The sequence below is a fragment of the Onychostruthus taczanowskii genome, unplaced genomic scaffold (genome assembly GCF_017590055.1).
Source record: "Onychostruthus taczanowskii isolate IOZ18803 unplaced genomic scaffold, ASM1759005v1 scaffold103, whole genome shotgun sequence".
Lineage (NCBI taxonomy): Eukaryota > Metazoa > Chordata > Aves > Passeriformes > Passeridae > Onychostruthus > Onychostruthus taczanowskii.
In genome coordinates this window covers 1,382,775-1,396,320 of record NW_024496858.1, presented here as the reverse complement: position 1 = coordinate 1,396,320, position 13,546 = coordinate 1,382,775, and the positions used below count along the sequence as shown (strand labels likewise).

General features: G+C 45.8%; 1 protein-coding gene and 1 non-coding gene across 2 annotated transcripts; one reads left to right on the top strand and one right to left on the bottom strand.

Moving 5' to 3' along the window:
* Positions 1-1,242: 1,242 nt before the first annotated feature.
* On the bottom strand, positions 1,243-10,527 carry TBPL2 (TATA-box binding protein like 2). The gene is made up of 7 exons (XM_041413469.1): positions 10,477-10,527; positions 6,972-7,360; positions 6,143-6,230; positions 5,809-5,900; positions 4,561-4,728; positions 3,067-3,161; positions 1,243-1,322 (listed from the first exon to the last, which is right to left on the bottom strand). Exons 1-7 carry the CDS (start codon positions 10,525-10,527, stop codon positions 1,243-1,245), a joined length of 963 nt encoding a protein of 320 aa, XP_041269403.1.
* TRNAG-UCC lies at positions 10,336-10,407 on the top strand. Its single transcript has one exon. It is a non-coding gene; the product is annotated as a tRNA-Gly (tRNA).
* Positions 10,528-13,546: the final 3,019 nt, after the last annotated feature.

Sequence of the window (13,546 nt, the reverse complement as noted above, 5' to 3'; positions counted from 1 at the left end):
ACTTGTGAGAGACACATAACAGATACAGAAGATGAAGCTACACCCTCACCGAATCAGAAATAAACTTTTGTGGCAGCAAAACTCAGCCCAGCAGGACCCTGTTTTGAGTTGAGCCGAGTATTTCCAGCAAGGACCGAGGAGGATTTTGGCCTGGGTTACACTTAAGTCATCTAAGAGCAACCTCTAGTGGTGTTTTCAGACAGGTAGCAACACCTTCAGGAGGGAAGGACACAGCAGAACTGTTGTGGCTTGCTTCCAGGGGCTTTCCAGAGCAGCCATGGGATAGGCTTTGCACTGTTCCTGCTCCCTGCACCACGCTGAGCAGGACACCTTCTGAAAAGAAAGGCTTGAGTTCCAGCCAAGTACAGGAAAACCTCACTGGTTCTGCTCCAAAATTACCAAATGTAGGACCATTGGCTGAACTCTGGTTAAATAACACAGATAAGTAAGTCATGAGCATCCAAGACTTTTTGTGTTTTCCTCAAATCCATTTTTAACAAAGTTCTAAACCAATATGCTTCTGTCTGCACCAAACTCCCATCATCTGAGGGAGTAACACAAGTGGGTACCATTTGGTTAAAATCTAACTTGTCCCACATCAAATTAGACAATTTAATGAGTTACATCCCTCCACCCACAGATTTTCTAGGTATATCCCAGCAGCCAGGGCCTGGAACGAGACTCTGTGAAAGAAAATCCTGTACCCTCACAGACAAGAGTTTATCCAGCCAGTGGGATCAGAGTGATTCCAGCACTTGTGTTCTAACCACCAAAATCAACTCATAAAGGATTGTGTAAGCCATGTTATACACAATAATATATGTTGAGCTTAAATATGAAACTACAACACTGCAGGAGCAATTCAGGACACTTAGAGCTGAGGATGCTGATTAAGCCAATTTGAAGTGCAGTGTGGATTCACCTGTTCAAGAGGGAAAGAGACACATGGCTTCTATTACAAAATATTTTTAAGTGCCACCTTAACATACATTCTGTTAAAAGTGCATTAATTTATCAAGTGTTTTAACTTGACAGAAATAGTCAGAACTCAGGTGGATTACAGACAGATAATCTGAAAGAAAAGAACATTTCACAAGCTACAGAAAGGCATCAGCATACGTGGCATTCAGAAATGAATAATTTGCTTAATAATCCACAAATGGGTCCAGGAGCGCCCTTGGTTCTGCTCCATGCACAGCAGCACAAGCCCAGGTGTTATTCTGGATTGCTTTGGGAGCCGTGTCACCATGGTTTCTTGAAACCTCTTAAAATGGGGTAGATGTTCTCAAATGCCTCATAGATTTCAGAACGGTCTTTTGCTCCTAAATGGACATTTAAGAAAAAAAACCTCCATGAATTAACAGAGTGCTGAACTTAAACTAAATACAGTTTAAACCCAGTAAGATTAACCATGAGAAACCCAGAAGACTGAAAGCACCTTGCTATTAAATACAGAATTTCTATCTGCCACCTCAAAGAGCAATTTCTAGCTTGCTTAGCTTTAAGGCTAGTTTTGTTTAATCTGTGGAACCAAAACAACAATTTTCTGCTCTTGACAGCTGCAAAATATTGGCTTTGAAGAAAGAAAAAAATGCATCTGAGCACCACCATGGTGTTATTTGCTTAAGGAATAACAGCTCTGCCTGTTCATAAGGTGAGTGGAAAGGTAGAAACAAGAATTGAAACGCGCTTATTTCATACTGGGAGTTGTTCCACAGTTTGAGAACTCTCCTTCTCCAGCTCTGAGCAGTAATTTTAATTTTAAGCTGTGTGTTAGGACACCTTTGATTTCAAATCCTTTTCTGTGGTACTGTAAACATAGCTTTAATACCAAGTTTTGCACACAAACTGCATTGCAGTAGGCAGGAACATTCCCTGCCAGCAACACTACTCATGCTGGTCCAACAAACATCAGCTAGAAGCAAACTGCATTTAAATGAACTAAAAGTGGAATTAAGCCCTGCTTAGGTTGAATGTGTAAACCTTTTCTCATGTCCTCACTTGGACACGAATAATTCATCTGCCTTAGCACAACTTTTACTTTCAAAAGTAAAGTTAACTTTCTTGATTAGGGGAAAAAACCCTCCTCACATCTCAGCAAATTCAGTTTTGTCATTACAGCTGGGCCCAGGACTCACAGAAAAGGACTGAGTGTGCAGCAAGGCCATTACAATTAGTGTACCCCAAAAAAATGCAAGCATCAGTGGAATGGAACTGACCAGTGTGATTTTACTGACCAGTATAATTTTACTGGACCTAAGTGAATTGTGGACATTGGAGGGGGAAGCATTTAAGCTTTGTCCTGAGTGCCCCATCCTTCAGTTGGCTGAGCTCATTCCTGATTTATGGTTGTGAGAATCTCTGGCTAAGGCAGGCACTTCTCTTGCCTTCACCATGTCTCAAAGCTGTGTTGTGAATATGATTACCACATTTGGAGCTTCTGGGAGCAAGCACCATTTACCTTTCAGTACATCTCAATAGAAGCATTTCCATGAGCTTCACAAAAAGGATGTGCCAGGAGCTCAGGAATTCACCTGTTTTGAAAAGGTCACCTGGGATCTGAGGTACAGGTATCTCCTGAGCACACTGACTCAGCAAGGCTTTTGCCTCACAACTTTTTTTGCCAGTCTGGAACAAGCTCTTAGATCTCCACCCTTTCCTCTGATAATCCCTACTAAATGTTGTCAGTGAAGTGTTTTAAGAAGTTTGTTTCCTGTCCAAGCAATTTTAAATTGCTTATTGTGAGGTTCCTATTTAAGCGCCTGAGTAGTTGCTGGCATGTCAGCATCCTGTTGGCATCCTCTGCATTGGCACGTGGCATCAGGCTTTGAATTAAAAAAAAAATACTTAACATGGAAATCTGAGACTCTGTATATGAAACAATACAAGATTCTAGTGCAACAATACTGATGTTATCTGCAGAAAACACAGATAAAGCTGCAGCAGCCATTAAAAAGATCCCTGAGTGGCTTTACTGTGGCAAGACACTGATTTTTAGTTAATGTTTAATTTAAATGCTCTCAGAAAGTGAAGCAGTGGGTAGAGGCACAGAGAGGCAGCACTTACCAGTCAGTACAACTTTCCCAGACACAAAGATAAGCAGCACTATCCTTGGTTTGACCATCCTATAAACCAGGCCAGGGAATAGTTCAGGCTCATAGCTGTTCAAAGCAAGCAGGTGAGATTAGTAAAATGCAAATGCTGTTTCAGTGTTGTATGAAGGAAGTGCTCTTTAATTACAGTAGCAATGGGGTAATTAACCACACTGATTTTATCTAACTCTCCTGAAAAAGGTTCAGGTCAGGTTTTGGACATCTTGAAGAGAAACCTGTTAAAGCCAGCTGGCGCTGGTGGGGGATCTTCATGCTGACTTTTAAAGACTTGTGAGCCACTTCTGATTTGTCATGGCCTTGGAACCTTTCTTATAATCGTCAGTCCCCAAATCATGGCCTGGTTTGGAAGGGGCCTTAAAAGTCACCTCATTCCACCCCTTGCCATGGGCAGGAACACCTTCCACTGTCCCAGGTTGCTCCAAGCCCCATCCAGCCTGGCCTGGAGCACTGCCAGGGATCCAGGGCCCTCATGGAAAATCCTTCTTAGTCTGCAAAGAGCCCTTATCAGGAAGCATCCTGTGCAACTAAGACAAGATAACAGCCAATGTAAATATTTAATATATGTCTATTCCTAAATGAAATGCAAACTATTAGATGCAGTGCTAATAAAAGACAACTGAATTTTGGCTTTGTCAGTGCTGGAATCATCCTTTCCTGATGGCAGTATCTAGTTTTGAACAAGCTGATCTCACAGGTACAACATGCCCTCACTCATCTAACAGCTTTACTTTCAATTCTTGGCTGAAGAACATCCAAACAGCACTGAAACAATATCCCAGAAACACACAATATACCTGCAATTCTGCATTTTGCAAATGCAGTTTGGCTTCATGCCTGAAGGTTGGAAACCTTATCCCTGCAGACAGGAATTTGCTTTGCTGGTAGTTAAGAGGCCACCTTGGTATTAAAATCCACAGTGGAGCTGATGCCTCAGGTTTAGCTTTTGTATTTTTCAGGTTCTGTGCTGCTTTAGTGTGTGGGTCTGGGCTTCATATTAGGGGATGGTGAGCTCTGTGCACAGAGCAGGGAGACAAAACAATTCCTGCTCCAGCTGGGCACCAAGGACAAATGATCCAAATCTCAAGCCCAAGAGCACAAACAACGTGGGCTGGAGAGAGAAAAACAAGCAGGATGGGAGTGCAGGGGCTGAGCTGGAATTGGACACTGAACTGCAATGTGCACATGGAGCAGAACTTATAAAAGTGTGAGACCCTGTGACTGGTGATCCATTTTGGGTTCACCCAGGGTGTAGCCCTGGCTGGGCTCTTGTGCTGCCCAAGGTGGATCCATGGAGGCCTTTTAATAAATCCCTGCTTTATTCTTTAACCCTGTCCAGTCTCTGTTCTAGGTCAGCCTTCACAAGGCATCAGAGCAAAGGCACAGACCACCTCAAGTGGCCTCAGACCCTGCTGCCAGGTGCACAGGGCTGTACCTGATCTCCTCCTACCTGCTGAACTGCTGGTGGGTGAGAACCAAGCCTTCCAGGCAGATGGGGAACCTCACATCACAGCTCCCCACCATATTCTGGATCTTGAAGTCCAAGAACTTGGCAGGGAAGCCGAGCTTCTGCACCACCCGTGCGTATTTCCTGGCTGCCAGCCTCGACTGCTCTTCACTGAGGGAAGAAACCTTCATTGTAATCTCCAAACAGCCCTCAAATCACAGAATCCCAGAATAGCTGGGGCTGGAAAAGACCTTAAAGCCTTGTTCCACCCCCTGCCATGGGCAGGGATACCTTCCACTATTCCAGGGTGTTCCAAGCCCTGTCCAGCCTGGCCTGGAACACTTCCAGGGATGAGGCTTTTCACTGAAGGAAGAGCAAAGGGGAAAAAACAACTTATTAACTTATTAGTTAAAATAACACTTATTTGTGCTTTCCTCTGCTCTTGAGGTGGGATTCAGTTTATAGCCACCACTGTGCTAATCTGCACTCCGGAAAAAGAGATCCTGCTGCTCAAAATAGCAAGGCTCCCTCCCCAGAACTGCTGCAGGGAGCTAAAAGGAGTAAGGCACTTGTTCATTCACCTTCCTGTGGTCTGGCTGAACCCATTGGAGACGTTTCATCACTCAGAGGTTCCCCTTTTGAGAGGTTTCTCAGTTCCCCAAAACAGCTCAGCGCTGATCCAGGAGTTAGACTGCAGGCACCAGTACAGTCACCTACCTGGGGTGGTGGTAGGGGCTGGAGGTCTCTGAAGCATGAATTAATTAATTCTAATTGACTGTTTTGGGATACAAAAACCAAAGCAGTCTCTGCTGAACTTCAGGCAAAAAAAGCTTCAGAGTACAGAAATAAACTTTTGCTTTCCCCAATTCCCATTTCCTCTAGAGGCAGATGTGTTGACTGGTGAACACAGACACTGAAGAGAGACTTGACAGACACAAGTTATGTCCTGAACACTTTAAAAACCAGTGAGAAATGCAAATAATCCCTTAACAATTTCTGGGAATTTCAGCAGCTTTTCTACTGATGTCTGCCCAGCTCAATCTAAATTCAGGGACAGAAGTACACTGTTCAGAAATTGCTAAGGTGCCATCATGAAGAAAGCAAGATTTTCAATATCAGTGCTTCACTTTTTCTTGCAATTAGTCCTTTGCTAGATGTTTTAAGCAAGATTTTTCAGACATTCTCCATCAGAATATATGCATAGCTGCAAGACCCAGACCTTTAGAGGGAAGAGAAAAACCAGAAAAATACCTTTTTGCTCCTGTGCAGACCATTTTTCCTGAGCTGAAGATAAGGGCTGTTGTTCGTGGTTCCCTGATTCTCATGATCACAGCAGCAAACCTCTACAAATCCAAAGGAAAACCTGACAGGAATTATGCTGTATTTCTGTTCAGTCTTGCAACAATTAACACTTTCAAAGCTTGTCACAACACATATTTGCTTTTTAAGCGTTTCTTTCCCACCCTGAAGTTTCCCAGCCACCTAGGAGCAGGAGAGTTAAGACCACTGTCACAGGAACATTGGGAAATGTTCCATCAGCACTGGGAAAGGGAAGTGAGGGTAAAGCTTTGAGTCCAAGATTTACCTTTGGGTTATACTCTGCATTTCTGGCATGCAGAGCTATGTTCTTCAGATCCAGTTTACAAGCCAAGTTTACAGTTGACACGATATTCCTGCAGAATAAAGGAGGAATTTTCTCATTGCAAAATCCAGCCACTGCAGAGCCACCCCCCAGCAGTATATTCCAATTCATAATTGCCATCAACTGATTTCCTGCCTGTCTCTTCCCCACTCAAGCATTAAGCTACTTCTGGCAAAACTTAAGTAATTCAATCCAAAACTGCACTTTGAGATAGAACAAAGTGTGAAATTTTTAGTCTCTGAATTGTAAGTTTGTGTGTCTTCCAAAAACTACATCACTGAAGCCTTTCACAACTTGGGATTGAACCATTACTGAATATTTAGAGTTACTACAGCACCTAAAGTAGGTAGGGGAGGGTTATTTTTTAGAGGTACAAACTATTCCAGATTTGCTCTCTCCTAGACAGGACAGCATCTTTTAATGAGGTCAGAGATTCTCACACTCAGTTCTGTTTCTCCTTTTGAAAAGGCAGAGTGACATCATTTAACCCCTGGAGTCTGTTGTCATCCTTCACATTCTCCTTCCTGGAGGAAATCCTCCTTCTCAATATATTCATATTTTTATCCAATTGTCAGTTCATTTTCTCCACCTCTCCCCTTCAAGAGGAGAAAAAACCCTACTCCTACAAAAAGCTACTCCTGTAGTTTTTCGGCTTATTTAAGACCGAGCCATGCTTGCTACATTCTCTAAGCGAAAAATCAGAGCAACACCTTGCAATTTAAACCAAACTCTGACTGTGGTGTGTGTGCTACATAAATAACACATAACTTACTGTAGCTGGGGGACTATTCCAGAACTTTCTGAGGCAGATGTCGCCGGGGTGATCGGAGTTATTGGAGTCAGGGGAGGACACACGCCAGGTGCTTCAGGAGATGGCTGAGCTGCACCTGGATGTGACAAGCTGCTTTCATCCACGAAAACACCACTCTCCTCCTTACTTGGTAGTGACCCATCAAGCTCTTTTTGGGTTTCATGACCATCCTCAGAGAGGTTTTGTTCTTTGTTATCTTGGGTGACATCTGGGAGAAAGCTGAGGTCCACGGAGGAGAAGTCTGTATGGAGCTCCTTGGACTGACTTAACTGGGAAGATGCTTGAATTGGAAGTTCTAAATCATAAGGGCTCATAGGAGTGAACATATGAGGACTAGTGGAGAAGTCATCCTTGAATTAAGAAAAAGTGCCATTAAGGGTTTTGTATTAAAACAGTGACTGTAACAGGGAGAGTAAATTAAGATTAATCTTCAATGAGGAAGTTTCAATAATTTTCCCCCAGTGTATATTGTAGCAAAGACTAGTGTTAAGGTTGCAAGCATGTCCTTTGCTTTTCTGTGAGCATATAAAAATCCAGATAGCTTGTATAATGCATTTTCACCACAGTCCATGGTTTCATCACTCTAGAGAGCTCCTGGGACAGCACAAATTGAGACATGCAGGGACAAGAGTGGCACTTCACCCTTCACAGCCACTGCCTCACTTCAGCCACGCACACAACCACGTTATCACACTCATGAGTTTTTCCAAGGAAGACAGCATTTTCTGGCTGTTTTCTCTCCCATTCTGTACATTATTCCATTTCCTCTCTCTGCTAGCAGGGGACAGTGTCAGCTTTGCTTTGTGCAACAGAGGGCAGCAGCTCACAGAACCAGCAGCAATTAATTCCTCAGCCCCTGGAGGCCACCAGCCTGAGTGAAGCTATAGATGAGAAGATGGGACTAAAAAAAGCCTCAGCACAGTCAGCAGAACCAAGCACACAACACACCTGCAAGTAAGCTCTTTCATACTGATGGTCCTCTTTATCAACTATTTATTATTAAAAACATCATCATGTCAATGAGGCAAGAGTTTCAGGGCAGGATTTATTCCCTCTCCTTTGGTGCATAAGCCTCTTTCTGAAGGTGGCTTCTGCCAACATCCACAGCAGGTGACAGCTTGGACTAAAGAATCCATACAAGAGGTTTTACGTTTAATCAGGCATTTTTGGGTTCAAGAGCCAGAAAGACTTGAAAAGTCCAAGCACAAATCAGAACAGGGAATGGTGCGTGAGACTGAGGCCCTCGAGTTGGCAGCAAGTGCCTGACCTCCAGCAGGAGCAGGATTTCCAGATCAGTGCTTCCCAGCCCTAAGCTAGTGCTGCTCTCTTCTAGTCAGCTCACTTGGCAACCCAGCCATGCACGTGGGGAGATCTCTGCTGCTCCTTTGCAGTATATCTGCCTGCAGACACTTGGAAAACTCTGACAAAGTGACAGATCCTCCCAGAGAACCCTCACTAGCCTGACTACAGATGCAATCAGGAAAGCATTGCCAACACCCACAATTAAAACTGCTTCTAAAACTGACTTCTAAATGCAGAGCCCCACAGAAGACCTGGTGGGGCAGGGTGCTGTTGAACAAGTCTAGGTACTCCTTTACCCTTTAGAAAAAAAGGGTCAACTATGTAATTAACAGTTACAAGTAAAATATTATGGAATCACAAAAATACATCTATTTTAAATAGATATTTTTCAAGGCAGCAGCAAGGAAAGGAAGTCACAGTCTCTGCAAGAATTCCAGTGGACTAAGCATTAGCTGTACAGGAGCTCGTTAGGAAGGTTTTGTAGGAACCACAATGTAGAGAAAATGACACAAAAGCTCCCTGTGAGACTACTCACATCATACTAATGGGCATCAAAGAATGATCATAACAGTAAAAAAACCATCCACAAACAAACAACCAAAGCCAGTTTGTGACATTTCTTAAAGAAGATGATGGAGAAACAAGTGGTACATGAGGCTAGAAGTGTCACACAGCTGTGAAGTTTTCAAAAAATAGAGTAAGTTGTATAAAGCAGGTAGAAACAGAAAGCAAATATTTCTTTCTGATCAGGTTTGCACTTAAGAGGTCTGAGGAAAAGCCCTGATAGGGTTAAGTGCTGGGGAATATTTCCTTCTTGTCAGACAGATGCTCAGAGGCTGCAAAAGGGGCACAAGACCATGTTTGCATTGGGCTGGCTGCCAAGGGTTATTGCTATAGACTCTAGGTTAATTAACTTCACCAAGGCCCCACCAACTGCATAGCCTTGGACATCTCCCAGCAGCTCCAGGGAGGAGATTTCACTCACAGATCCTGTCTGAGATCCCTCAGTTTGGGGCAGCTTGAGGGGAAAACAGCCTTTTTCACTTCCACTGCAGAAATCCCTGCAACTCAGGTAGACACAAATCAAATCCAGCTGCCTTAAGCAACAGACTTGGATTATTTTTTTCTTTTCCTCCCTGCAGTAATATCACACATCTGCTACTATCAAGGGTACCAGCAAACATGAAATATAAAAAGCTCATGAGCACTTATAAAAGCTGTATTATGCATTATCACATTATATACTTTGTGAAAGCACATCCAGAGGGCTTTACCCACTGCCACGGGATGGTCTCTGGATTTAAACAGCTTGTGCTAAGCCTATTTTCTGAGCTGAAAACTACTTTACAACAGGATGTAAAGAAGTTTTGTTCCCTGAGTAACGATGATGCTCAGCTGTGGAGTCCAGCCCTCTCCCAGTTGTTCCTACAACCACCTGAGATCAGAACGAGTCCGACTAAACCAACACACTTGGCTTTTCCTTTGAATTACACTGTTTTACAACAGCTTTTCCTGTTGAAAATTAGGAATTTACACATTTGCACAAGGCTCCTTAAACAAAACAGCACCTTTATTCAAGCGCTTCTTTGGAATGCTTCCTCAACCCTCTGAAGAGCACATCTTACTGGGTTGGCTGGGGGAGCAGAAAAGGCAATGATGGGATTTACACGTTGCTTATGGTGGGTAGAAGACGACCATTCCAAACACCGAAATAATGAATTTTTGCACACATTTACTAACCAGAACAGGAGATGCGAGCCTGCTGCCCTCTCGGTGCCCACCCACACCAGCACCGGGCTGACCCTCGCAGGCAGCAGCCCACCGCAAGCGTTTAAACGCGGCCGCATCATCCCTCTTAGCAGGGAGTGAAAGAGAGCTCCTCCATAGTCCCGGCAGCTCCAAGACAGCAGGAACCCCCCAGGACAGGGAGGAACCCCCCAGGACAATGGAATTTCGGGCTCAGCCCGGCAGGATTGCGGTAATGACGCAGTTGAGGTGCGGCTGCGGGGCTGCTCCCAGCGCAGCGTTGGTGGTATAGTGGTGAGCATAGCTGCCTTCCAAGCAGTTGACCCGGGTTCGATTCCCGGCCAACGCAGCTTCCTTTTGTTTAGCTTTTTCTTTTTTTCCCCTCCTCGCTTGATTCTTTCTTTCCTTCCTCCCTTACCTGCCCGCTGCAGCTCTCCAGGTACCGCTCCAGCGGCGATACGTCCTCCATGGGCACAGCCACCGACACAAAGCTCCCAACCCTCCTCCGGTGCTGCTTTTAACCCCCAGGGACAGCACTGGGACCACGTGTGGCTTGTTAGGGAGCACAGCCCATCACACCTGGGAGCTTTACCCTCATCTGTCAGCCTTGGAGCCTCTGGTCTGCCTGCACGGCTGTCTGAGAGGGTTTGCCCCATCCTGCAGGATTAGAGAAATCGGGGTTCTCTTCTTGTGTGCTTTACAAGAGCCTAAAAACACAACCTGTGCCCGAGCTCCTCTGAGCCTGCGGGCTGAAGAGGAATGGACTTGGACCTTGTAGTACTAAATGTAGTTTAGACCTTGCACAGATGAAGCTTTTTAGCAAGTGTCATGTGCCCCTTAATTTCTCCCACCTGCCTTATTGAGTGCCATGAGGCACATCTGGTCCTTCCAGAGGAGCCCCCGCAGCCAAAAGTGTAGACTTCATACTGAAGGCGTTGTGATGAATTGGTTTATTCTCAGCTGGGTTAACACTGCTTGGGGGGGGGCAGGGAGGATTCTACTCTTTACATTCACTGTCCTCCCCATGCAGGCATTTCCCCTCTGGAGTGTACCTCTGCCCTCTGTGAGTGATGATTTAGAGCCATTCCCTTTTCCCATGTCCCAGAGTGAGGCAGCACGTTCCCAGGGAGGAGCTCATGGCTGCTGGATGCTGTGGGAGTCTCACACTGCTGACACAGTTTAGCTTGGGTGCCACTTGAGTTGATGCCAGCAGTTGCCGTCTGACTTGTTCCTTTTCTCCTGTCCTGTTCCTGTGTGATGGATGGATGGATGGATGGATGGATGGATGGATGGATTTCTGTGGAGGCACAGCTGGGAACACATCCCTGTGCCTGCCTGGGCTGGTGGATGTTGTGATCACTGCACCCCTTGCTCTGCCAGACAGGATTTTGCTGTGAGATTTGCTTACAAACAGCAAGCTGAGCTGAAGAAACCCTTTGGAAGAAGATGTCAAAGCTCAGACATGCAGCAGGTCCTTGGGAGGTGCTGCCAGGCTCTTCTCACTGCTCCAGAGGTGCAAAGGCTTAGATTAATGCCCTTTATCCAAGGAACAGAGCATGGCTGATGAGCATCCTTCCCTCCTCAGCCAGCCTGCTGGGCTTGTTTGTGGTATTTCTGGGACTCACCTTACAAGTGAGTAATAAAAGGTGCCAAATCCTCCCAGCTCCAGAAAAATCCAGCCTCAAGCAGGTTGGTTTACATCACACAGCCTGTCCTGGAGGCAAATCAGGCAGCAAAGCAAGGAGAGGACTCAGGTTGTGCTTTAAATTAGGGAGGCTGGTGGAGCTAGCTGGGGTCAGCTCAGGATGGTTAAATCTAAAATGTCCCATTTAGGGCTGGCAGGTGATTGGGGTGCTCACAGACAGCTCCATGGTCTCAGCTGCCTTTGTGGGCACAACAAGATGGGGTGCTGAGGGCTGTGCTGGGCCAGCCCAGCCCTCACAGCTGCTCCCTGAGAGCCCTGTGGGCTGCCCTGCCCTCAGAAATCACTGAACTGAGCACAGGGATTGTGCTGAGTGTTGCCCCTGCAGTGACATCGCAGGGGGCCAGGAGGCTGCTGCTCCCCCAGTGTGTGATGCTGCTGCTGTGCTTCAGCTGGGAAGCCGGAGGAGCTCCTGGGGCCCCCCTGGTGTGGCCCTGCCCCTAGCGCTGTGAATTTCCTCAGCTAATTAATACTTCATTGCAGAACCCCCTGGAGAGGAGACATGTTCACCCTGAAGCCCCTGGGAATTGATTTGCCTGCATTTTTTGAACCTGAGATTCAGGAGGTCAAATTGTGGTGTTCAAGTGAGTCAGGCTACACCGGAGAGGAACATAAAATACAAATCTCTTGATACTGGTGTTGTTTCTTGCCTTGAATAAGGACAAATGGCAGGGGCACAAGGAAGTGTTGAGATTTTGGGTGAGTCATGGAGTTTGGTGTCTCAGGTTAAGTAGGTGAAAGATAATCCATTTGAAGAAGGGAAGGTGTTTAGAAGGCTGAGAGAGCCTCTGAGGATCCAAGAGTCACACTGTGTGTGCAATTCAAGCTTTCAGGGTTGCTTTGCTGTAGGGGAAGGGGCTTCTGGCCACTGCCCAAAGGAGGGCAGGTGTGGCTGTGCCTCAGGAGGGCTCTGTGCTCACAGACTCCTCTTCCAGGGCAGGCTCCATGAGGGGGGTGTGCAGTGCTGGGAGCCCCAGGAGTAAAGGTTCAGGTGGTGGAAGCTCCAGAGAGCAGGAGGCACCAAATCCCCGCAGCCTCCCAACTTCTGTGTGCCTCCTTAGTCAGCAGAGGCATCATTCCCTCTCTGCTCCTTCCTTCTTCAGTAGGAGACTGACCCCTGCCATGGGCTGGACAGATGTTAATGCAAAATGTACCACTTAGAACCCATGAGACCTACCTGCTTAATTTCAAATCATCCAAATGTTAGAAAAGGCAACTATTTTTCCCATGCCGATTTTTAAAAAGATTATTTCTCTCTCAAACTGCCTGGTGTTCCACCCACCCCCTTTTTTTCCCCCTCCCTCTCTTCTTTTCCTCCCATTCTCTTTCCCCTGCCTTTTAAATTCCTTTGGGAAGCAGCAGCCATCCCGATCCAGCCCAGGTGAGTCAGGGCAGGACTCTCAGAGCAGGGAAGGAGCCCTCCCCCAGTTCGGTGACCGGCTGATGAATCACTGCAGTGCAGAGTTACTGTCATGATGAATTGTCATGAGCCTTAATTAGCAAATTGGTTAATTTTACTTAGAAAGTTGATGATTAGCTCAACAAGAAGTGCTTTGTGTGTCCTTTGTAAGAGTCATTCAATATCACTCTTCCTTGGATAACTAATTGGGGAAGGCTGTTCCACAGAGCTCCTGCTAGCTCGCCTCAATCAGCATCTTCAACATTTCTGTAGCAGGCACTGCTGCATCACCTGGGTGCTGTAATCTCATTAGGGGATGGGACTAATCACAGGAGACTTCCAAAAACCTGGAAGGAACAAGGAGCAAGTCATTAAGGAACCTCTACC